This window comes from Myxine glutinosa, chromosome 2, assembly GCF_964187855.1.
Source record: "Myxine glutinosa chromosome 2, kmMyxGlut1.1, whole genome shotgun sequence".
In the NCBI taxonomy this organism is placed as follows: domain Eukaryota; kingdom Metazoa; phylum Chordata; class Myxini; order Myxiniformes; family Myxinidae; genus Myxine; species Myxine glutinosa.
In genome coordinates, this window is record NC_136262.1 from 102309078 (window position 1) to 102335246 (window position 26169).

Below are 26169 nucleotides of genomic sequence, written 5' to 3' on the forward strand. Positions count from 1 at the left end.
TAACAAGGAGAGATGCAGAAAATAGGGAAAAATGGAGAAGATTGTCATGGGACTGCAAGACTAACCCCCGCTCTTGCAGGGAAAATGGCCTTAAAATGCATGTTGTTGTCTTCACCAGCTCTTCCAGGAGACATATTCTTACAGTAACTCTCTCTTGGTTAAATTCCCAAAATCCAGGCTCAGTGTAAACCTACACTCTTTACTTAGTTCCTTTCTTCCATTAGTGGAACAGTCTTCCTGAGGCCGTGCTGTCACACTTCCTTCCAGGGCTTCAAGGAGGCGATACACGATACACCACCATCTCACATCACTCCCCCCTCTTATCCCATGATATTTATTACTCCCCATTAACTCTACCTACCTAAACCAACCCTCTTCTTTGGCATAAAATTAAATGCTGACTTTCTGGGAACCAGACCTCTCCCAAAAATTCATGTCGACCCAAATCAATCACTTTCAGGCCTCAAGTTTATTCATTTCCTACAAAACATACATTCAACACAAACAACAAACAACAACAGGCATTTTAAGGCCATTTTCCCTGCAAGAGCGGGGGTTAGCATTTAATTTAACATTTAACTACATTTAACACAGACACCAACAACAAATCAAATAGACGTTTTAAGCAATCCAAAATAAGCCCTTGAAATGTGATATAACGCTTGGCCGTCCCAAACATGACCATACTTATATGTTGCTGCAAAATATTGGACATTCCAAATGTTCAGATATCCAGCCATCTCGACAAGCGAATACCGAAAACAGAACGTCGTAGCACTTTGAACGCGGAAGCAAGAAAAATCAAAGCTAAAGTTACACCTAATTCATGTTTGGGCTTCTTCTAGCATTTCAATCAGAAATACCCATCAGGGCAAATTTCAATCCGATACATGTATACCTCACGTGGCGGTTGGTTGCCTCATTGCTAGGGGCATGGCTATGCTGCTGATGCTGTGACCCACACGCAGGTTAAGCCAGGAATTTGGAATTGGCCAGGGTGTCGACCATAATTTACCTACTCTTCGTCGAAAGACTACGTGGGATCATGAACCTCCGTCCTCCACCCGCTAATGGTGGGAGATGTCCATGTGAGGGAGAGCACTCCGAATCATGCAAAGGCCTTCTTATGAAGTTCCAGGTTGACGGTTTATAATCGGGTCGGGAATAAAATCCAGCTCATCCAGATGATATCCGGCTGAACGGCGAGATCACTATCTCCGAGATGTCCTGCCTGTTCAACAAGCAAATAGCACAAACTCCAGTCACTTCCATGTTAGGGCAACACCTTCATCCAATACACTAACTTCTCAAAGCGACGGTTACCTTTATCACAGAAGGTACGATTCTATGTATAATGCAGTGGCATCCTTTCATTTCATTGTTTATTTGTTAATGCTATATCAGCCTGTGGTCACCTCGGGTCCACCTGTTCCACACGGCCAATATTAGCAAAAATAAACTTCATCTTCCATCCTTTAGCTCGTCGATAAATATTGTTCAGAATTCAGTAAAGGTTTCTTCTTGTCCCGGTTAACAATGTGAAAGGAAGGATCTCTAAGGGTCGACTACCAAAAATAAAAATTAGATTAATGAACAGGATTATAAATAATTAAATTGATATATGTGGGAAAATTACATGCCCAGACCAGGAATGGAACCCAGATTCTCGGGAAAACCACACCAGTCCTCTGCCATCTGAGCTATCTGGGCGACCCTGACTGAGCATGCAATTGGCCCGCACATATGATTGCCACTCTCTTTCCGTCAATGCTTCCGGGGCACTCACTGCCAACCACAGGAGCACCAACAGCTTGAACACGAGAGGGTCTTCCCCCAATGGAGGGACAAATCCATGTCCGCTATTACAGACACCACTGGGGGCGTAGTGAAGCAATTATATTAATGAACAGGATTATAAATAATTGAATTGATATATGTGGGAAAATAGCACAGATGGCAGAGCACTGGTATGGTTTTCCAAAGGGCCTGGGTTCGATTCTTAGTTTGGGCATCTAATTTACCCACATATATCAATTTTAAAAATAAAAATGATAGAGAAGGAAAACACCAAAACGTTGCTTTGTGCTAAAAAAAAACAAAACAAAAAAAAAACAATTAGTTGAAAAGAAATTAGTAATACATCTGCCAAAGTGGTTGTTTTACTAAACAGCGCAACATAAAATGCGCAATCATGTTTAACATGGATAGTAGCTTTAGTGCCAATTTGCAGTGAGAATCGGCTCGTGATAGTTAATGCTTCCTGTAGGTGAACCAGGGACTCCTGCTGTCGATTTGAAAAGTTTAAATTGGTGTGACTATCTGTTCATCCCAAGCCAAATAAATTACTTTAACCTGTTAATGCTAATGCTGATCACCTGTGTAGTGTAGTATTAACACAACTTGTGGGAGGGGGTTTAAAAAGAGAAAATAAAAACGTTCTATGATAGTATATAGTATGAAAATGAAAAAAACTACAAATATAATCAGACCTTTTAAGTGGTGTATTAGCAGCTGCTAATACACCACTTAAAAGACAAGTTTATCACATTCGCTTATCTATACCTTTGTGCAAACATACAGCTCCACACATTGTGCAAGTGTCATAAGATGTGCATTAGGCAGACCCGCTTACCCCGCACACGTCCGATCGGTCTTACTGACCTGCTCGAAGCAACATTTGTTCAAAGCATCCGCTAGTGCGACTGGTTACAACCACCTTGTGAGTATTTTAGTCTCGAAGCATAAAAATATATTTTTTAATCTTAATTTAAGTGGGAAACCGAATTCTGCGAATTCCCCCATCAAATATAAGATTTCTGTTGCTTTGGGGCTTGTGTGTACATCCCTATTTTAGGCAAAATACACATTGCTTCCACTTTTTTGCGTATAAAAACCACTATTTCCACTGAAATCAACACTCAAGTGGGGTTGGGAGTTGTCGTAATCAATGAAACAAGAGTAAAACACCCCTATTTTCCCCAAAATTGGTTTGAACAGTGCAAATTTACCCACAAGTCTTATCGCAAGAAAATCTAGCAAAAAAAACAAAACATAACTTGAAATCTGTCAAATGCATAGCAATGCCATTGCTTATATGCTTCAGACAGGGAACTCTGATCGTAATAAAAATTATAATAAAGTGTGAAGGCCGAGCAGTCATTGCAAGTTTATAATGAAGGGCCAAGTTGATTGACCAGGTCCATCAGATGGAGCAGACATTGGACTCCGCTGAAGCGTCCAGCTGCTCGAGCATAGCCCAGATGATGGTCTGCAGGGCCTGAGCGAGCTCAAGAGCTGTGTAGGGTTTTCCCAGTGGTGGTACATGAATGAATGCAGTCATGCCTTTCCCAAAGTAAAGTGAGGTATAGTATGCATAATCACAAAGGTATCTACAAAGAGAAAGAAAGAACAATTTACGATTTGTACTCTGGGCAAGAGATTAAAATATGCTCACAATGTATTTGTTTAAAAAATAAAAACAAAAATTAGAACGACACTCTTCAACGTCACGACGTCGACCGATACGCCTCTGCCCACATTATTACATCATTATAATACTTGTACCAAGTTTGATTTAAATCCATTCAGCTGTTTTCAAGTTATCACATTTTACCTGACATGACCTTTGAACTTGAACTGATGTTTTTGACCGTGTGTTTACCTCTTGTAAATCTCTTGTAAACGAAACGAAACTTTACCGGTTTACCTTTGACCTCTGGACCCCAAAATTTATCAGTTCATGTTTACATCATTATACGAGGGTCAGTCAATAAGTAACCTTAAAATGCCGATATAAATTCGAGAATGTAATGTGTGTAGTTGTAGACGACATATGTTATATCTATGGGTAAGAGTCATGTTTTGCCTGTTTTAGATCTGGCAACATTGAGCGTATGATGTCAGTGAAGCAGTTCCAAGATGGCGGCTCCCTTTGAAGCATGCACCAGGGAGGATTAACGTGTCTGTCACCCGTTTCTTGGGAAGTGAGGGTATGAATCCCAGTGAAATCCATCGCAGAATGAAGATGCAATATGGTGACGCATGTTTATCGCTGCAGCAGGTGTACGACTGCGACATTAAGTTTACAATGGAGTGTCCAGTGTGACAGACGCTGCTCGCTTGGGCCAGCCTCACACAGCCGACACACCAGAAATGGTTGCAGGAGTTGAGCGCGTGCTAAGGGAAAACCGTCGCATTACGCTGGATGAAGTGGTCTCCGAATTGAACATGAGCCATGGTTCAGCACACCATATCATTCACAATGTGCTGGGGTTCCGCAAAGTGTCTGCAAGGTGGGTGCCTAGACAACTCACACCCGAACTGAAAGAACGGCGAGTGGACGCATGTGAAGAACTTCTGCGACGTTACGAAACAGAGAGTGACGCTTTCTTACAGCGTGTAGTGACTGAGGATGAAAGCTGGGTCCACCACTTTCAGCCAGAAACGAAGAAGGCAAGCAAAGTGTGGCGCCATTCAACTTCACCGAAGCCCAAAAAATTCCGCACACAGCTGTCCGCTGGAAAAGTGATGCTGCCGCTCTTCTGGTATAGCCGAGGCCCACTTGTAGAGCATTGCATGCCCAGAGGGTCCACAGTCACCAGTGCATCATACTGCGACCTCCTGAAAAAATCATCTGAAACCAGCAATCAGATCAAAACGTCGTGGACTACTCACTACTGGCGTTTTGCTGCAGCATGACAATGCTCGGCCCCATACTGCCCGCGCTACAGCTGCAACAATCGAGGACCTGCATTTTGAGTGTCTTCCTCATCCACCCTACTCGCCAGACCTCGCCCCTTCAGATTACCACATCTTTGGGCCACTTAGAGGTGCTTGGTGGAGCCACTTTCCGATCCAACAAAGAGGTCCAAGAGGCGGTGCATGAATGGCTACAGAAAGTCAAAATATTGTTGTTTTTTTTAGAGGAATCCAGGCCTTAGTAAAGTGTTGGGAAAAATGCATTGAACGCAATGGTGATTATGTTGAAAAATAGCAGTTGTTACACACGTACATGCAATAAACAAGTTGTGAAAAATATTTTAAGGTTACTTATTGACTGCCCCTCGTACATACCTGTACCAAGTTTTAATTTAAATCCCTTCAGCTGTTCACAAGTTATCACATTTTTACCTGACATGACCTCTGACCTCGGGACCCCAAATTCTAATCAGTTAATCTTTACATCATGATACACACCCTAACCAAGTTTGAATTAGATCACTTCAGCCGTTCTCAAGTTATAGACACATTACAGCCTTTGACCTTTGGCCTCTTGACCCCAAAATCTAATCAGTTAATCTTTACATCATTATACATAATTTTACCAAATTTGGTGAGAATCCCATCGCTGGTTCACAAGTTATCGGGGTAACAGGATTTGAACCTAACATAACCTCTGACCTTTGGCCGCGTGACCCCAAAATCTAATCAGTTAATCTTTACCTCATTATACATACCTGCACCACGTTTGAATTAGATCACTTCAGCCGTTCAAGTTATCGCGGTAACGAAAACCTATGACGGACAGCCAGACAACCTGAAAACATAATGCCTCTGGCGACTTCGTCAACGGAGGCATAAAAATCTTCATTTGAACATTCCTAAGTCACGGATTTGTTCACCAACACATGTCCTTTGTTTTGTCTTTTTTCTCTTCCCATTCGCTACCCTCCCCTCTCAGCAAAAGAATAGAGTTAACTCCGACGAAGGGTTAACAGCTAAAACGTCAGATCATCTTTGCTTCCCACGGAGGTTGGCATACCTCGATCAACGTTCTGTTCATTCCATCTATTGCTATACCTGCCTGCAGACACAGATCGACACTGCCCACATTCTATGGAAATATTACACCCACCCTTCATTTGTGAATTAAGCAATTCAAGGAGCAGTTTGTTTGGGGGCGTGGGGGCCGAATGTAATAAGGGTTGTGGGGAACGAGATAAATAGTCCAAGTGATACTTGTTAAAGCCAATCCAGAGTCAGAAATACCTGCCAGCATCATGTGACACACTCAGCTCGACATGCAGCCCAGCTGCCTGCACAGTTTGACGCACGTTCTCCATATCGATGGTGGAATCCAGGCAAGCAGGGCCACCCTCGACGCAACAATGGCTTCCGGGAGCCGAACACACATTATCTAGGCCCATGTAACCATGATTCTTTCCGCACTGCTCCAGCGCGACGGCATTAGCGACTCCTGAGACTCCGACGTGGACAACAATCTACGAAATGGCATGTAAAGACAAGTTGAGGGCAATCGGTGGTTTACATCTCTTTCACTGCAGTAAAGTTACTGTCAGGACTGTGGGCTATAACAGCTCAGTCATGTCAAACTTTTATAAATAAAAACAATTAAAAATAATAATAAGAAATCGGTTCAGTTTGGAATATTTAATATGAAATAGGCAAAGTCTAGAAAGGAATGAAACCCATTCGAATTCGCCTTTACAATTACCCTTTAGATCCCATTATAATTAGCCTTTAGAACTATCCTTTAACTCCCATTAGAACCCTTTAGAATTAAACACGGCGGGTTGAAAGGTTCTTCTTCTTCATTTTTGATGGAGGGACAGCAAAATATTGAAGTGGATAAACCGTTAAAAATAAAATGTTTTACCTACAAAAAGAAAACAAAGCCAACAGGATTGCGAACACATATCTACAACTTTACCAACATCCAGGTACTTCTCAAAGTGTGGACACTGGACAGCCCTGAAGTACAGCTGACGGAACACACCATTGACTTGGGAGCCAAACATTTGGACATCAGGGATTAAAATAAAATAAAAAGCAATAAAACATTTCACTCTCAAATCATTACTCACCACAATCCTCTTCAAGCATACACTGAGAAATCCAAACAACGCTACACCGTCCTGACAATAGTGCAGACAACAGAGCATACTCCGAAAACGGCTACACGAACACCAATAGGTAAAAACGATTACACAATAGCGTACAATCATTGGTACATCCCTCGACGCGCAGGGTAAATAGTTGGACACACCTGTGGGGCAGCACTTTTCCTGCACAGACCACCCATAATCCATACCCTGGGTTGATGCTCTTTCCATATTCTTGGCACGAGCTCTTGTACCTTCTGGTACTCTACGGGGATCTCGTACACCAGCAGCTGCACATCTTCTCCGAGACCCAGCTTGTTGAGCTCCTACGATCACACAACAGTCGCGGCTGCCTAGATGGGTCGAGTTTTCAAATCCACCACTTAGATCTATCAATTGTAAACGAAACAGTTAGCACCAAAATTATTTTACAAATCGCTCCATATCTATCTATAATTCCAGTAATCTCTGTCTGTACGTTTGTTTGTCTGTGACCGCTGTTTCTCGACAACCACGGGTCCGATATACTTTTAACTTGCCAGGTATATTGCTGGGGACCCGAGGATGTGCCTTTTCAAGGTTTCATATTAATCGGACAATTACTTACCGAGCTATGTCCAAAAAACGATTCAACCAATCAGAGAGCAGCGAACGATCGCGTGTGCCGGCGTTGCGAATGGACCAAACCATTCCATGTAAATAGAGGGGGGGGTTCTGTGGTCGTTGCGAATGGACGAAACCATTTCATGTAAATAGAGGGGGGGGGGGATTGTCACTGTACTCGCAAGCCGTTCGCCGTTCGCTTTGGCGTTGCGAATGGACCAAACCATTTCATGTAAATAGAGGGGGGGGATATAATTTTAGATAGATATATAGTACGGGCATATATATAGTACGGGCATGCCCTAGTCTATCTATAATTCCAGTAATCTCTGTCTGTACGTTTGTCTGTGACCGCTGTTTCTCGACAACCACGGGTCCGATATACTTTTAACTTGCCAGGTATATTGCTGGGGACCCGAGGATGTGCCTTTTCAAGGTTTCATATTAATCGGACAATTACTTACCGAGCTATGTCCAAAAAACGATTCAACCAATCAGAGAGCAGCGAACGATCGCGTGTGCCGAACGTGGCGGGCACACTCTGCCTCGGATGGCACATTTGAGAGCGTATTCATTTATTTCACGTTTGCAAACTATGTTGGCGTTAAACTATGTTTTACAACTAATAAAAACGAATTTGCGATTCATTCGCTTTCCTGCGCGTTTGTGCACGCGATGGCGATTTCTTTACCAAACTCCGGAAGCCGTTCGCTTTGGACCAAACCATTGCATGTAAATAGAGGGGGGGGATTGTCACCACTCGCAAGCCGTTCGCTTTGGACCAAACCATTTCATGTAAATAGAGGGGGGGGGATATAATTTTAGATATAGATATAGTACGGGCATGCCCTAGTTCACCAAATGGCAGCAATGCAAGGGTGGTTGACAAGTAATGAAGCAGCAAGATCACAAATGCCATCGCTGTAGCGTACCTGCACGGCAACCCAGCTTGCATTGACGTCATGCTCTCGGAACGGGCCGAATCCTGAAATACACAGCACCACAGAGGAAGTTGGGCGATAGCGCAATAACCTTGAAAAACAAGGCACTCTAAAGTGGCAGAGCGAGAGAAAAAGCAACAGTACATCTACAGCATGGTCCAACGTCATGCAAATGATGCGCACAAGCGGAAAACGTTTGATTACTTGTACAACAGCATAAGAAATGTTTGTTCTTGTGAGCAATTACCGTGATTTTCCAATTCATTGTCGTCATCTTGTTCATCCAAGTCACCTGATGCGTCATTTGATGGAAAAAAACGAGTTTCCCTGAAGCTGTTAACGATTGTCATTTTCTCCTCCCAGTCATCAGGCAGTTTGTGACCCAGAGGTGTTCTTGTTTGGACGCTGAGCGAAGAATACGATTGAAGAGACTGGGGAAGCTGGTTCCTCATGTGGGAAGAGAGAGGAATGAATGAGTTGAGGGTATCAGTGATTCTGGATTTTGGGAGTTTCACCAGAAAGGAGTTACTGGCAAACCAGTTACTGCACCCTGCACAAACCTAGGAGTTGGGGATGGGTGGACAGGAAAAGGCCAAAATGGAAATGGTGGAAGACAGACACCACCAACCTGTCTGCGATGTGAAAGAGATAGGCCCAAAGACTCACTTTCATTGTGAGAGATTCCAACAATTTTGAAAACCATCGTTTCCATGGCGTCAAGCTGAGCAAGGTGTGAAGCAGGGGCCCCAGTCCTGAGGGAGCAACAATATTCAAACAAACTGCAGATTAAGGCCTTGTAGGATGTAGGCGGATAGGAGTTCAGGTGTGCCAAGGAAGGACTTTGGTCATTCACCATCATGCAGTCGATGACTGGCTATGAAGGCCAACTTTGAAATGTGGTTTGTCCAAAAAGGATCAAGGCTGATAGTGAGACCCAAAAGTTTGAGTGACTGAACCTCAAGAGGAACGTTAAGAATGTAGATGGGAGGGTTTGTGGAATGGTCCTTTCAGAGAGAGGGAGAGTGGGTGTGTGGGATTTCTCAAGGTTGAAAGACTTATTCCAAGTGTTTGACCAGTTTGTGATTCTATCAAGGTCTGAAGAGAGGGAATAGATTCCTACCTGCCTATCAGAAGGATGAGGAATGTTACCGCAGAAGGTTAAGTCATCAGCAGAGTTAAAGAGGATTTTCCATTGAGGCAAAGAGATCGTTGACAAAGTGCAAGAGCAGTTGACAAAGTACAAAGATGTGCAAGAGCAGCAGAGCAGGTTTTTAGGACATGTGAGCTGATGCAGTCTGGGATAGTTGCCAGAAATTTATATGACAACCCAAGGTCGAGGATTGCACGAAACTTTTGCAGCTTCTTAGGTGCAAAAGACAGAGTCCATGAGTATTTGGGTACGACAGGGTAGGTTGCGCAAAGAGGTTGGTGACAAGAGTTGGAAGCAACCAGAATTGAGGCGTTTGGCCTTTTCACAAGCAGTCGGGCTTTCGTGCCATTTGAAGTGAAGGAAGGGATAGAGATGGGGAACATACTCCAGAGACAGACTTACCAATGCACAACCAAGTTTTTGAGAAAGAAGACAAGTTTGAAAGTTCAGTGCACCAAAGGCAGGAGGAATGGTATGATAACTAAGTCTATAACCCCACTTTGAACCTCCATTACCAAACCGGATGTAACACAATAGTGAAGAGGTAGAACACTTGCTTTTGAGCAGTTTAGACTGGAATAGATTCCTGACAGATTATAAAGTCAGATTGCCACTTTCCAAGCAGGGTGTTGTGTCACAGTGTGCCATCTCTTGGATGGACGTGAAGATTGGATTCACGTTATATCTGGTTGGCACGTTATATCCCATGGCATCTATCTTGAAGAACAGGTGAGGTATCACTGGTACATTGGGACAATATCCTAAATTCCTGAACTAACTACTTCTGCGAAGGTAAGGGCAAACCACCCAGTGCAATTCTTGCATGGGGCTGCTGTCGAGGTACTAGAACTGTCGGGCAGAGCACTGGAGAGAGAGAGAGATGGAGACGGAGACGGAGACGGAGAGAGAGAGAGAGATGTTGGGGAGAGAGAGATGTTGAGGAGAGAGAGGAGAGAGAGGAGAGAGAGGAGAGAGAGAGAGGATAGAGAGAGGAGAGAGAGAGGAGAGAGAGAGAGGAGAGAGAGAGGAGAGAGAGAGAGGAGAGAGAGAGAGAGGAGAGAGAGAGAGAGAGGGAGGGGGGCATAGAGAGAGAGTGAGAGAGAGAGAGAGGGGGGGGGGCATAGAGAGAGTGAGAGAGTGGGGGTGTAGAGAGAGAGAGTGAGAGAGTGGGGGTATATACAGTCACGTGAAAAAGTAAGTGCACCCCATGAAATGTTTTTTATCTTTTTAACATATGTGGACATATCAATATTTGATCTTCATTTTAACCTGGTGATGGGCTAGCGGCTAGGGTGCCAGCTTAGGATCCTAGGATCCTGGGTTCGAATCCCGGTCGATCGCTGAATTAACGCCAGGGGGGTTGACTCAGCCTGTCATCCTTCCGGGGTCAGCTAATTGAGTACTAGTTTACTGGTAATTCCCTGTTTGTCGTAAAAAGGTGACAAAAAAAAGAGTTGGCGGCAGGAAGGGCGTCCGGCCGTAAAACATTGCTTCAAAAAAGGGGACCAACAAAAACAACAACCACGGTGCCCGAAAAAGGCCAACCCCCGCTTTGCGGGGAAAAATGGCCTATAAAGGTGGTTTTATTTAAACAGTATCTATAGATAAAGGTGATCTAATTGAACAAAAAACAATGAAAAATTGACTTTGCAATAATTTATTCAACAAAAAATTAACAGAGATGCCATTTCCTTCTGTGGAAAAAGTAAGTACACCCTTGGCTCTAATAGGTGGTATTGCCCCCTTTTGCAGAAACAACCTCAAGTAGGCGTTTATTATAACTGTCCACCAGTCTCTGACATCGACTCGGATAAATTTTTGCCCACTCCTCCATGCAGAATTCTTTCAGCTGTGCGATGTTTGAAGGGTTTCTTGCATGCACAGCTCGCTTCAAATCCCCCCACAACATCTCGATGGGATTTAGCTCCGTGCATTGACTTGGCCATTCCAGAACCCTCCATTTCTTTCTTTTCAGCCATTCCTTGGTGGATTTACTGGTATGTTTAGGGTCATTGTCATGTTGCAAAGTCCACCTTTGGTTGAGCTTCAACTTTCCGACAGATGGCCTCACATTATCCTCAAGCACACTCTGGTACAATGAAGAATTCATAGTGGATTATATGATGGTGAGCTGCCCAGGCCCTGATGCAGCAAAGCTGCCCCAAACAATAATATTTCCACCACGATGCTTTACAGTTGGTATCAGGTTCTTGTGGTCAAATGCTGTCTTTGGTTTTCGCAAAACATGTCTTCTGGGACTGTGGCCAAATAGCTCTACCTTTGACTCATCTGTCCAGAGCACATTGTTCCAGAAGTGCTGGTCTTTGCCTAGGTGTTCATTGGCAAACTTTAGTCTTGCCCTGATGTTCTTTCTGGACAGCAAAGGTTTCCTCCTGGCACACCTCCCATGTAGATCAAATTTGTGCAGCCTCTTTCTAATGGTAGACTCGTGCACTTTGACATCAACAGTGGCAAGAGCTACCTGTAGGTCCCGTGATGATATTCTGGGGTTCATCGAGACTTCTTTCAGCATCTTGCGGTCTGTTCTCGGGCTGAACTTGCTGGGGTGGCCTGGCCTGAACAAGTTGGCAGTTGTTTGGAATCTTCTCCACTTGTAGATGATCTTCTGGACAGTCGAATGATCGATTTCAAATTGTTTGAAGATCTTTTTTAATCCCTTCTCAGACTTGTAGGCATCTATAACCTTCTTACTGAAGGCCTCAGAGAGCTATTTTGATCTAGGCATGGTGACGCCGCACACTTAAACAACAAAGAGCAAACCAAACTAAATGTCTGAGGTTCAAATAAGACAGGTTCCTCCAAGATTGTTGAGATGGTTGGTTGAGATGGTTTGGTCATGTGTTGAGAAAGGATGAAAGTGACTGGTTGAGAAGAGTGTTGGAAATTAATGTAGAAGGAAGTAGAGGACGGGGAAGACCGAGAAAGACTTAGCTAAAGATGGTGGAAGAAGAAATGCAGGCAAGGGGGTTAACAAGGAGAGATGCAGAAAATAGGGAAAAATGGAGAAGATTGTCATGGGGACCGCAAGGCTAACCCCCGCTCTAGCAGGGAAAATGGCCTTAAAATGCATGTTGTTGTTGTTGTGGTATATTTGTTATATTATATCACCTTTATCTTTCAATATTGTTGAAATGAAGATCAAATAGCTGTATGATGAAATATGTTGAAAAAGTCAAAACTTTACATGGGGTGTACTTACTTTTCACGTGACTGTATATATAGAGAGAGTGGGGGTGTCGAGAGTGGGGGTGTAGACAGAGAGAGAGAATGGGGGCATATATATTGTTGTGGTTTTGGAATAAAGGATAATTCCCCCTCGTAGGTAGACGCACCACAACATGAAGCCTCGCGATAGTTAAATGATTTCTTAGTGAATGTAAGCGTAGTCCTGTCCTGTGTTAGTTTTGCGTTGAGCAGGCCCGTCAGTAGGGCGGTCTTTTGGTGGCGATAGCATGCCACGTAGCAGGCCTGAACAAGTCTGGCGAGGCCGAAGGGAGGCGCTGCAGGAGGGTGTGGCCGGTAAGCAACGAGCCGCCAATCAGGGCTCGAGGGGAGTAGCTAACCACGACGATGAGAGGTGGGGTTTTGAAACATTAGAGTAAGGCCGGGGCGGAGCCATAAAACCCTGCTCCGAGCCCCCCCCCCCCCCCCCCCCCCCAGCTCAGATGAGTTCGGAGTTCAGTTGAGTCAGAGCCGGAGAGTATCGTGAGTTCAGTTTTTAATTTCTGAGTTCCCTGTGAGACGAGAGGAGATGAGTTCTTAGTTCAAGTCCTCAATTCAGTAGCTTCGGAGCCCCTGTGAGAGTGAGTGGAGTTGAGTTGAGTTGAGCATGAGAACGCACCGCAGAACGAGTGCATTGAATTGCCGATTACCGAGATTGCACACGAACTTGCCCCGTGCCCTGCGCTGTATTAATCGCGCGTTCGAGAGGACGACCCGTGCCGGGCCACAGACGCGCGATTTCCTCCTGCCTGCCTTCGCCTGCATATGTGCCGTGACCGCCAGAGAGCCACGCCGGGCGAGCTGCCCCGGAGCGACAGACGGCAAAGCGCGTTTGGCGCGCGAACTTCTTCTCTTCTTCTCCGCGTGTGCGTGAGTGGGCCCTGTGGCTGGGGATAAGTTAAATTGATTAAGCTTCTGCTCTGTGTCCCCTTTCCTTCATCCTGAATCATTGTACATTGTAAATAAATCGTGTTATTCCTCTGATTTGACCGTTCCCGTCTCTTCCATCAATTGGCCTCGCATGGTATGACTAAAACCGCTCAAATCAGGTTCCATAAAAGTAACGGCACAAGTCACGTGATACGCATACCACTCGGGCGTACTCGATTAAGCGTGGCTTGTGCGAGGTTCGGTCCCCGCTTTCGTGGCAGCGTGGGTTAAAGGTACGTGCGACGTTGACCCGATACCCTTTTTCACGCTTGCTCCGGAAGTGGAGATTCGGCCTCGTGGACCCAAAGACCCAGTGGGAAAAAAGGGGTTTAATCCCCCCTTTATAACGGGAACGGGCTTCGGGAGAACCGCAACAAATTGGTAGTCAGGAGTGGGATTTGAACCCTGGAAAAAAAGTTTGGACAAATTGGCCGCAACAAATTGGTGTCTAGGAGTGTGAGATAATTGGACCAAGAGTGCGCTTCACGCACTCTAAATTACGAGTGGATGAAATTTAGTTTTAAAAGCCAAATTAGGTTTGTACCATGGCTGGCCAAGGCGGTCAAATGGCGGTGGGAATAATAAAAGAAGAATGAATGACCCAGGACCAACAGGGACAGTTGGTAGTGGAGGAAGTTGAAGTAGGTGTGGCAGTTGGCGAAGGAAATGGCGGCGGCTCGCACGTGGCAGCGGCAGCCAAGCCCGCTGTACGAGCCGCATTTGACATTGAATTGTTCCTAATCCAAATGAATGCAAAAATGGACGCATTGGGTGTACGAAACAAAAGAATTTGGGTGCAACATGGACACAATGGGGGAGGAGATTGGGCGCAGGCCGAGCGGGAAGGTCGCGGTGGTACGCGACGAGGTGACGCGGTGTGGGGAACACATGGGGAGCGAGGTAGAGCGAAGAACAACTAAGTTGACCGGGGCTATGGGGGTCGCGACGCGGGGTGTCGAGGAGCCGACGATCGTCGAATTGGGAAATAAAATTTCAGGGGCGCCGGCAAAGGCAGAGTTGGAAAAAGAAATTTTATGGGCGCCGACGATCGTCGAGCTAGAAAAAGAAGAAACAATTGGAGCTGAAGAGACGGGAGAGCCAGAGAATAAACCACGGGAGAAGGAAGAAATGGAGCATGAACAAAGTCTGTGTTTGCACCGTGATGCCGGGCTTGCTAATGAAATAAAAAGTTTGCAGGTGCCGGCGGAAAAGGAGGGCTCCGAGGTGAGTGGAGAAAATGGCGCGAATGTGTTTGGCGCGAACGGGTGTTCGGCGCGCTTGGGACAGAGGCGAGACCCGGGCGTTCGCGATGGGCCCATTGTGCGGTGTACGAGGGCGACTGGTACGATTTGCGAAAGGCCCATTGTGCGGTATGAGAGGGCGTGCGTGGAGCGCGAGTGTGAGAGAGTGTGTGTTACTGAGTGTGTGTAGGAGTACACACCAGAGTGTGTTACAGAGTGTGTGCAGGAGTGCACACCAGAGTGTGTTACAGAGTGTATGCAGGAGTGTACGCCAGAGCGTGTTACAGAGTGTGTGCAGGAGTGCACACCAGAACGTGTTACGGAGTGTGTAACGGGAGAGTGCGCACCTGGGGGTGTGGAAAAAGAGTGTGCGATGGCCGAGTGTGCACCAGAGTGTGCGATGGCCGAGGGTGTTACGCAGTGTGTAAGAGAAACATGCACACCAGAGTATGAGCGGGACTGCGCACCTGCGGGTGTGGAAAAAGTGTGCGATGACCGAGTGTGTTACAGAGTGTGAGGGAGAATGCACACCGGACTGTGTGCGGGAAGAGTGTGTAAAGGAGTGTGTGGGAGGCGCGTGGGCGCCTGGGTGTGTGAGTGTGGAGTGGGTCGCGAGGTGTGAGGACGCGGCTCAAGCATCGACACCGACCGGGGTAGCGCCTAGCGGGACGGGTAGCAGACGCGAGCCCCCGGTGAGTTGTGTGCAGCAGGGACCGGAGGGAATCCGTGCTGCGTCGGTCTCACAAGGACCGGCGTGCACGATTCGTACCGCCCCCCCCCACTGTATGGTTGGTGCCGTGCCGTGGCGGCAAAGGCAATCGGCGAGGTTCAAGGGGAGATGGGAGTTTTCAGAGCCACGCACCCTTTCGGGTGCGGTGCTCTGACCGTGGCCGGCTGGGTCATCGCGCGTGGGACCAAAAGGCCCCACGCAGGGATGGAGCCCTGCACCTCGGCCCATCCATCCCTCCCCCCTTGGATCGAAAATGCCGGACGGACACCACATACAGGCGACCAACCACCCGCATGGATCGGTCGGCCCTTCGAGGCTGAGCCGTGACAATACCTCCATAGATGGGGGCTCAGAGTGTAGCGGACTGATGAGAGTAGTGTACCCCACGTGGGGGAATGGTAGTGTCACCATTCCTCACACGGGAGGGCCCAGGAGCATTAGTTTAGGGGGATGGCAGTGATAGGTCCATGGAGGGGCCAGCAATGGTTGCCTCCATGAGGCACCGAAGCTCGCCGAGGGAGGGCTAGGATAATTGTTAGGGAACTAGAAGACAGTAGAGACAGAGATTTAAGTAGTGACACCTGTACTGTAGAGGGGACGTAGGTAGCTAAGATGGATGTTGAAGAACAGGGAGTGCATAGTGTAAAGGGACGACGAGGGAAGCACGAGTTTTAGGGGAAGTAGATAGGTAGATGATGCTGTGTGTTTGAGAATAAACGGAATTGTGTGGGTGAGAAAAAGTGGAATTGTGTTTGAGGTGTGTGAGCACAAAAGGTGTGCGAGATAAGTAGTGTGGAATGCTTGGTGTGGAATGAGTGGCGTGGAGTGCATGGTGCGAAGGAGTAAATGGGGGAGAGTGGAACCCATTCACGGGAGCCTGGGGGGGGGGGGGGGGGTAGTGTAAAGCCAGGTAGAGGGCGTAGGTAAATTGCATGGATATTGATGCCTGTGGTGCGAGTAGTGGAAAAGAAGTGCTTTGTTGGGTGCAGTAGTCTGTGGAATGGCTGGGCGTGTGGCTTAATTGGTGCGTATAGTTATTGGGGCACTCCGCCACTGGTAGTTTGTCGGGCAGGTGAGGCCGCAGGTAGGCTCTGGGAGCCGGTTAGTGGTAGTTGTTGAGTGGGGCCGGAGGATCCCAGGAGAGGACCCGGGTTGCCCGATGCCAAGGTGGGTACAGAGGGGGTAAGTGCCAGGGAGGGCCTTCCCCAGTTAGGTAGTCGCGAGGAGCAGGTAAGCTCGGGTGGCGGCTTCAGTGGCGGATGTGCGCAGGTAGGTAGACCTGCTAGTGGAGCCACACGACCCAGCCCCGAAATTGTGCGAGGGCACAGATTGAAAATTTGTTGGGGGTGAGACCCAAATTCAGGATGGCACCACAGTGTGGGCAATGGGAATTCGGGTTCTTAGAACCACATAGTTTAAAGAGGCCGATTGGCAGGGTACAACCCCGCGTAGTTTAAATGTGTAATGTCAGTAGTGTAGTTAGGAATTGAGAAATCCCTTCGCACCATCCACAGCCAGTCACCGAGGAGGACGAGTTCCACACCAAGGCTCTGTGAACTGTTTGGATGTAAGACGCATCACGACGTAAAGGAGACTGTGTTTGTTCCATCCCTTCCTTCCTGGGAGGGTTTGGGAGACTAATTTGGAGATAGAGGATATGGGAGACAAGACATAGTGACTGATTGTGAATACAAGGGGGGCTAGGGTAGTGTAGCCAACGGTAGGGGGTACGGACGGTTAGGGACGAGACTGCTTTGCTCGCTCTTCCGCGTCCCTCATGCCACACCACCTTGTTTTTCTATGTGCCACTGTGTGCTTTCCGCTTGCTTGTTGTGCCTTGTCTCTTCCCCCCGCCCCAGGACCATTTTGGAGGCCGAACTGTGCAGCACCATCGACATGTGCAGCATCCCTTCTGCACCTTGCTGCCCTGTCATTGTTTCATCAGTGCAGCCGAACTGTGCAGCACCTTGCTGCCAGTCCTTTTGCTGCACCCTTGTTGCACCAGTGCAGCTGACCTGTGCAGCACTTTGCTGCCAAACACTTGGCTGCACCTTGTTACACTCATGGACCACAAGCCTTGTGGCCTTGCACCTCTGCTGTGCAGCATCTTGCTGCAAAATCATCTTGCACCTTCGGACCACTTGTTTGAGTGGCATTGATCCCACGCAGTTGGACCACGTGAGAACGGCCCTGCTGGCCAAATAAAAAGCATTTTTAAAATTATTGTGTGCTAGGGATAACGAAGCTCTGCAAGTTTAGATGGCCCTGATGCTTCAAATAGCCTGTATGCCGGTCAAGGGGCCAGCCGGTTTGTTAGACGCACACAGAAGAAGCAAGAAGCAAGATGCAAGATGCAAGCAGCAAGTGCCATTTTTGAGTGTTTTGTTGTGTTTTCTCTTCCCTCCAATCTTGTCTTCCAAAAAGAACAGGTCCTGGGTCATAGAATTGTAAATATACGTGCTTGTAAATATAAGAATGCTGCCCACCGGCTATGTGTTTAGTTTGAAAATTCCGGAAATACTCGGGTAGTTGTGGGCGTGAAACTGTTAGGTAGCTGCTCAATGCAATAGGAGGGACATATTTAGTGTTAAAACTGTCGCACACATGGGTCAGAATAAATGCTAGGGGGAACCACACCTATGTGTCACATCTAAAAGTAAGGTGAATTTTGCATGTCAGGCTCTACCGGTCGTTCCATTGGTGGGTTCGACTCGGGCCGAGTCTGGCGAGAGAGGGGTGTAGTGTTGTGGTTTTGGAATAAAGGATAATTCCCCCTTGTAGGTAGACGCACCACAACATGAAGCCTCACGATAGTTCAGTTATTTCTTAGTGAATGTAAGCGTAGTCCTGTCCTGTGTTAGTTTTGTGTTGAGCAGGCCCATCAGGAGGGCGGTCCTTTGGCGATAGCATGCCACGTGGCAGGCCTGAACAAGCCTGGCGAGGCCAAAGGGAGGCGCTGCAGGAGGGAGTGGCCGGTAAGCAACGAGCCACCAATCAGGGATCGAGGGGACTGGCTAACCACGACGATGAGAGGTGGGGTTTTGAAACATTCGAGTCAGGCCGGGGCGGAGCCATAAAACCCTGCTCTGAGCCCCCTCCCCCCCCCCCCCCCCCCCCCACCTCAGATGAGTTTGGAGTTCAGTTGAGTCAGAGCCGGAGAGTATCGTGAGTTAAAGTTCTGAGATCCCTGTGAGACGAGAGACCTGAGTTCCCTGTGAGACGAGAGGAGATGAGTTCTCAGTTCAAGTCCTCAGTTCAGTAGCGTCGGAGCCCTTGTGAGAGTGAGTGGAGTTGAGTTGAGCTTGAGAACGCACGAGAAAGCGCCGCAGAACAAGTGCATTGAATTGCCGATTATCGAGATTGTACACGAACTTGCCCCGTGCCCCGTGTCCTATGCTCTGCGCTGTATTAATCGCACGCTCGAGAGGACGACCCGTGCTGGGCCACAGACGCGCGATTTCCTCCTGCCTGCCTTTGCCTGCATACGTGCCGTGACCGCCAGAGAGCCACGCAGGGCGAGCTGCCCCGGAGCGACCGACGGCAAAGCGCGTTTGGTGCGCGAACTTCTTCTCTTCTTCTCTTCTTCTCCCCGTGTGCGTGAGTGGGCCCTGTGTCTGGGGATAAGTTAAATTGATTAAGCTTCTGCTCTGTGTCCCCTTTCCTTCATCCTGAATCATTATACATTGTAAATAAATCGTGTTATTCCTCCGATTTGACCGTTCCCGTCCCTTCCATCAATTGGCCTCGCATGGTATGACTAAAACCGCTCAAATCGGGTTCCATAAAAGTAACGGCACGAGTCACGTGATACGCATACCACTCGGGCGTACTCGATTAAGCGTGGCTTGTGCGAGGTTCGGTCCCCGCTTTCGTGGCAGCGTGGGTTAAAGGTACGTGCGACATTGACCCGATACCCTTTTTCACGCTTGCTCCGGAAGTGGCGATTCGGCCTCGTGGACCCAAAGACCCAGGGGGAAAAAAGGGGTTTAATCCCCCCTTTGTAACGGGAACGGGCTTCGGGAGAACCGCAACAATATATATAGAGAGAGTGGGGGCGTAGAGAGAGTGAGTGGGGGCGTAGAGAGTGAGAGAGTGCGTGGGGTGTAGAAAGAGAGTGGGGGCGTAGATGGAGTTTGGGGGGAGGGGGGCGGAAAGAGAGTGGGTGGGGGGGGGGGGGTGAAGAGAGAGAGAGTGGCGACATCGAAAGAGAGAGGTGGCGGTGTAAAGAGGTTGGGGGAAAGGGAGAGAGATTGTGTGGGGCGTAGAAAGAGAGTGGGGGTGTAGAGAGAGAGAGAAAGTGGGGGGGGCATAGAGAGAGAGAGAGAGAGAGAGTGGAGGGGGCATATAGAGAGAGAGTGGGGGTGTAGAGAGAGAGAGAGTGGTGGCATAGACAGAGAGAGAGAGAGAGTGGGGGCGACATAGAGAGAGTGTGGGGCATAGAAATAGAGTGGGAGGCGTAGAGAGAGTGGGTGGGGGGGCGTAGAGAGAGTGGGTGGGGGAGCCGAAGAGAGAATGGGTGGGGGGGGCAAAGAGAGAGAGAAAGTGGGGGGGGCAAAGAGAGAGAGAAAGTGGGGGGGCAAAGAAAGAGAGAGAGAGAGTGGATGGGGGGGCGAAGAGAGAGAGAGTGGTGGTGTAAAGAGATTGTGTGGAGGTAGAGAGAGAGATTGTGTGTGGGGGTAGAGAGAGAGAGATTGTGTGGAGGTAGGTAGAGAGAGATTGTGTGGAGGTAGAGAGAGAGAGATCGTGTGGAGGTAGAGAGAGAGAGATTGTGTGGGGGTAGAGAGAGAGAGATTGTGTGGAGGTAGAGAGAGATTGGGGGGTAGAGAGAGAGAGATTGTGTGGAGGTAGAGAGAGAGAGATTGTGTGGAGGTAGAGAGAGAGATTGTGTGGAGGTAGAGAGAGAGAGAGATTGTATGGACGTAGAGAGGGAGAGATTGTGTGGAGGTAGAGAGAGAGAGATTGTGTGGAAGTAGAGAGAGATTGTGTGGAGGTAGAGAGAGAGAGATTGTGTGGACGTAGAGAGAGAGATTGTGTGGACGTAGAGAGAGAGATTGTGTGGAGGTAGAGAGAGAGAGATTGTGTGGAGGTAGAGAGAGAGAGATTGTGTGGAGGTAGAGAGAGAGAGATTGTGTGGAGGTAGAGAGAGAGAGATTGTGTGGGGGTAGTGAGAGAGAGATTGTGTGGAGGTAGAGAGAGAGTTTGTGTGGAGTGTTACGGATTCATCACTTCCATTGTTGTGGTTCTCATCCACTGTAAACATTTTTGGTTGCATGTACTATTATTGTTATCGTTTAAGTGAGATATAAATAACTGTTTTCAAAAGGTAAAAAAGTTAGTGTTTGAAAAGAAACCGGAAACCAGATCGGGTACCAGACGAGGAAGAAGAGGAGGAAGAAGAGGAGAAGGAGGCGGAGCGAGTAAGGTGGAGCAGAAGCCGAGCTGTGTTGAAGTTTTTAGTCAGGTTCACTATGTTAACAAATATAATTTCGTTCAAAATTTTGGTAGATTAGCAAAACTATACATTTTTGGAATATTCAGAGCATGAGGAATCCAAAAATTAATGTTTACATTTGCGTAGACACCTTTGCGAAAATGACACTCAGGACAGTGATGAAGATAGTCAGGTTCACTATGTTAACAAATAGAATTTCTTTCAAAATTTTGGGATTAGCAAACCTGTACATTTTTGGAATCTTCAGAGCATGGAGAATCTGAAAATCAATGTTGGCATTTGCACAGACACCTGCATGGCCGCCATTTTGGATTTTTTAAATGGCCGCCATAAAATACATATTTTGCGTGATCTCGGCTTCTAGTCAACCTAGAGACTTAATTAAATATGCTAATCCTATGTTTTCTGGGTCAAGGAATCCAATAAAGGCCTCAAAATAGTGCTCAGGATTATAGAAAAGCAACAAACAAAGGTAATTGAAAACCATTGTCTTTATATTTGTGATATAACTGTATTACATAATACATGATATTGCAAGTCCTTTGAAGTTATAGGTTGTTATAGGAAGTTATAGGTAGTATCAGATTGAACTATAAGTCCTATACACAGGATCGACGAGGTCTATACCGTTCAGGAATATGCTTTTACAGATCTTCATCATTGTCCTGAGTGTCATTTTCGCAAAGGTGTCTACGCAAATGTAAACATTAATTTTTGGATTCCTCATGCTCTGAATATTCCAAAAATGTATAGTTTTGCTAATCTACCAAAATTTTGAATGAAAAAACATAGTGAACCTGACTATTTGAGCAAACGCTAGCGAACCGGGGTCACGAGTGAACTTTGGGGTTTCCTGGGAAAGGGATTCCTGCGACCGAGTTGTTATCGCTGTGACAGATAAACCTGCGTGACAGGTTTTTGTGGTCGATTCCGAAGAGAATCATTGGCGTGCCGTTACGTCTCGAGAACGGAACATTGGCCATTTTGCCTCGCGCCGGATTTCGCATCGCTCCAGGTTCTTCACCTCGCTTCAACCATTTTCACAACCATCCAGACGTTAATCTGGTGTGTGTGTGTAACGTGGATTTTGAGTGGGAATTTGCGGTTTGCCGTCTGTGAGCCGTTGAACATCCATACCCGAAGGTTAATTTGCGGTTCGCCGTTTGTGAGCCGTTGAACATCCATACCCGAAGGTGTGATTTCCCAATCGCCTCTTGAGGGCACCTTTGCCCATCTTTGGCAGTGTGACTGTCAACCGAGCAGGATTCTGGTCTCGATACAGCATCGTTCTGACGATCACTGGAGCATGGATCGACCTTGGCTTGAAGCCGGGATAGAGACATTGGGAATGTTATTTTCGCTCACTTGGAGCACAGTGAGTTATATTGTACGAAACTGATGGTACCATCACAGGAATGATATATTAGTTGTACAATTGATTAATATTGTTATTGTACTGTTATTCTTGTGGGACCTTAATACAATATTTGTTTGTTGGTAACAATTGGTGTGGTTTCACCATTGATCTTTGACACACAGAATAACACATCTTTCGGCCGTGACTCCTCTCGGGGCTCGGAGGTACACCGTGACCGGGGTTTGGGGAGGAGCATGTAACAGTAGGTAGAGAGAGAGATTGTGTGGGGGTAGAGAGAGAGAGAGAGATTGTGTGGAGGGACAGAGAGAGAGATTGTGTGGGGGTAGTGAGAGATTGTGTGGAGTTGGAGAGAGAGAGATTGTGTGGAAGTAGGGAGAGAGATTGTGTGGAAGTAGGGAGAGAGATTGTGTGGAAGTAGAGAGAGAGATTGTGTGGAGGTAGAGAGAGAGATTGTGTGGAGGTAGAGAGAGAGAGATTGTGTGGAGGTAGAGAGAGAGAGAGATTGTGTCGAGGTAGAGAGAGAGAGAGATTGTGTGGAGGTAGAGAAAAAGAGAGATTGTGTGGAGGTAGAGAGAGATTGTGTGGAGGTAGTGAGAGAGAGAGATTGTGTGGAGGTAGAGAGAGAGAGAGATTGTGTGGAGGTAGAGAGAGAGAGAGAGAGAGATTGTGTGGAGGTAGAGAGAGAGATTGTGTGGATGTAGAGAGAGAGATTGTGTGGAGGTAGAGAGGGAGATTGTGTGGAGGTAGAGAGAGAGATTGTGTGGAGGTAGGGAGAGGGAGATTGTGTGGAGGCAGAGAGAGAGATTGTGTGGAGGTAGAGAGGGAGATTGTGTGGAGGTAGAGAGAGAGATTGTGTGGAGGCAGAGAGAGATTGTGTGGAGGTAGAGAGGGAGATTGTGTGGATGTAGGGAGAGAGATTGTGTGGAGGTAGAGAGAGAGATTGTGTGGAGGTAGAGAGAGAGATTGTGTGGAGGTAGGGAGAGAGATTGTGTGGAGGTAGGGAGAGAGATTGTGTGGAGGTAGAGAGAGAAATTGTGTGGAGGGAGAGAGAGAGATTGTGTGGAGGTAGAGAGAGAAATTGTGTGGAGGGAGAGAGAGAGATTGTGTGGAGGTAGAGAGAGAGATTGTGTGGAGGTGGAGAGAGAGATTGTGTGGATGTAGAGAGAGAGATTGTGTGGAGGTGGAGAGAGATTGTGTGGGGTTAGGGAGAGAGAGATTGTGTGGGGGTAGAGAGAGAGAGATTGTGTGGGGGTAGAGAGAGAGACATTGTGTGGGGGTAGAGAGAGAGAGATTGTGTGGCGTTAGGGAGAGAGAGATTGTGTGGAGGTAGGGAGAGAGAGAGATTGTGTGGGGTTAGGGAGAGAGAGATTGTGTGGGGTTAGGGAGAGAGAGATTGTGTGGAGGTAGGGAAAGAGAGATTGTGTGGGGTTAGGGAGAGAGAGATTGTGTGGGGGTAGAGAGAGAGACATTGTGTGGGGGTAGAGAGAGAGACATTGTGTGGGGATAGAGAGAGAGACATTGTGTGGGGGTAGAGAGAGAGAGATTGTGTGGCGTTCGGGAGAGAGAGATTGTGTGGGGGTAGAGAGAGAGATTGTGTGGCGTTAGGGAGAGAGAGATTGTGTGGGGATAGAGAGAGATTGTGTGGAGGTAGAGAGAGAGAGATTGTGTGGCGTTAGGGAGAGAGAGATTGTGTGGGTGTAGAGAGAGAGAGATTGTGTGGGGATAGAGAGAGATTGTGTGGGGGTAGAGAGAGAGAGATTGTGTGGAGGTAGAGAGAGAGAGATTGTGTGGAGGTAGAGAGAGAGAGAGATTGTGTGGAGGTAGAGAGAGAGAGAGATTGTGTGGAGGTAGAGAGAGAGAGATTGTGTGGGGGTAGAGAGAGAGAGATTGTGTGGGGGTAGAGAGAGAGCGAGAGAGAGAGAGAGAGAGCGAGAGAGAGAGAGAGAGAGAGAGAGAGCGAGAGAGAGAGAGAGCGAGAGAGAGAGAGAGAGCGAGAGAGAGAGAGCGAGAGAGAGAGAGAGAGAGAGAGAGAGAGAGAGAGAGAGAGAGAGAGAGAGAGAGAGAGAGAGAGAGATTGTGCGGGGGTAGAGAGAGAGAGAGAGATTGGGGGGGGGGGGTAGAGAGAGAGAGATTGGGGGGGGGGGGGTAGAGAGAGAGATTGGGGGGGGGGGGAGCGGAGAGAGATAAAGATATAGTTATAGGGGTAGGGGAGGGGCTGTGGCAGGGAGAGAGAGTTGACCAAACTGGCAATCTAAGTTACGCTAAAGAGTTGCCGCATTGCCCCATGCACACAGTTATCTTCGATCCACCTGTGGTATCACACAGACACAGCGACCCCTTCGATTCGATTCGTACCTGTAACCACTACGGTTCTCTCCCGTGGAGCCATCACCACGTACTAATCCGTCATGGGGAACGCTGGATTTCCTGGACTTTTACAAGAAACATATATGGACGCGTGCGCACAGACACCAAACATCCATCGGGCAGTTCGTGCTGACGTGCAGCATCGCGGCGGGGTGACGTCATTACGCCGCCCGGAAGGTAAAGGCGCGACGTTGACATCGCACGAAACTTAAACTGCCGTAAATACTTTACTAGTACCCGACTGCAAAGCCGCAATGAGCCGGCGAAGCCAAAGCCTCTTGCCACTATTTTACCCATCACTATGGCATCAGTAGGTTAGGTAGTTGGTAGTAGGTAGGTGTAGTAGGTACCGTACCTAGTTCAAAATGACACCATTTCATTTGCATTCTGGATGAGATTAAAATTTATAAAATTTCCTTGATTAATTCGGTGAATTCCGTCTCAATTCGGATATTTCCGGCCGTGAAAAACTTTCCCCTACGGCCGCGAGATTTCTAAAAAATAATTCTTCGTCAATTTTAGAATATTTGACGCCGTTTTCAGCCTCCGAAACGCGTAATAAGCTTTTTTGAAATAATTTTTCAAATGCTCGAATCTCATTGGTTCCGGTAATTGGTGAGGATTTTCGTTGAAGATAACCAGGCCCGTTCGGGCCCGGCGAACGAGCTTGGTCTTAAAGTATTTTAATTACAAATTAGAGGTGCATAAGATTGTGAATCAAAAAAAGACGGGTGAAACAAACTCCTATTGAACTTTTTTCAATTTGTTATGCAAACTTACGCATCCGCAAGATGGCGGCCTCCATTGAGCGATTTGGTGCGTCAAAGCTTCGAAATTCTCAAGGGATCCAGCAAAATCGGGCTTTTCCACATAATACGTACGCTGAAGGAACTGCGCTCCAACGCGAGTCGAAAGAATTGACGCGACCAAAGACGGAATTCGTCCGAGTTGCTTTATTGAAACAAAACAGCTCAGGTATTCTGACAAGCCCGTTTTTCGGGCAACAATATATATACACATTTATGTCGGGAAGTTTGCCCGGCAAAAGCTATACCGGGCATGCCCGGGTATCAAGGGCGAGCCTTGGAAAGGCGAGTCTGGACCTGCCCGGGCGTGTTTGGCTGCGGCCTGGCAAGTCGAGGCTGGGCGTGCCCGGGCGCTCTGGGCGAGCACTGGAAAGGCGATAGCGGGCATGCCCGGACGCTCTGGACGAGCCCTGGAAAGGCGATAGCGGGCATGCCCGGACGCTCTGGGCGAGCCCTGGAAAGGCGATAGCAGGCATGCCCGGACGC

The 26169-nt window shown here is 47.5% G+C and overlaps 1 protein-coding gene across 4 annotated transcripts; it reads right to left on the bottom strand.

The window, feature by feature from the left end:
* Positions 1 to 450: 450 nt before the first annotated feature.
* On the bottom strand, positions 451 to 25026 carry PGPEP1 (pyroglutamyl-peptidase I). 4 transcript variants are annotated; one of them, XM_078772723.1, is made up of 6 exons: positions 24866 to 25018; positions 8634 to 8826; positions 8378 to 8430; positions 7052 to 7168; positions 5989 to 6221; positions 451 to 3389 (listed from the first exon to the last, which is right to left on the bottom strand). In XM_078772723.1, the coding sequence occupies exons 2-6, from the start codon at positions 8734 to 8736 to the stop codon at positions 3203 to 3205; spliced, it is 693 nt and encodes a 230-aa protein (XP_078628849.1). In that variant the 5' UTR covers positions 8737 to 8826; positions 24866 to 25018; the 3' UTR covers positions 451 to 3202. The 4 variants fall into 4 exon arrangements, with proteins under 4 accessions (XP_078628849.1, XP_078628848.1, XP_078628851.1 ...); XM_078772722.1 differs by lacking the exon at positions 24866 to 25018 and adding an exon at positions 22270 to 22332; XM_078772725.1 differs by lacking the exon at positions 24866 to 25018 and adding an exon at positions 9053 to 9142 and having other exon boundaries at positions 8634 to 8946.
* Between the last annotated feature and the right edge of the window lie 1143 nt (positions 25027 to 26169).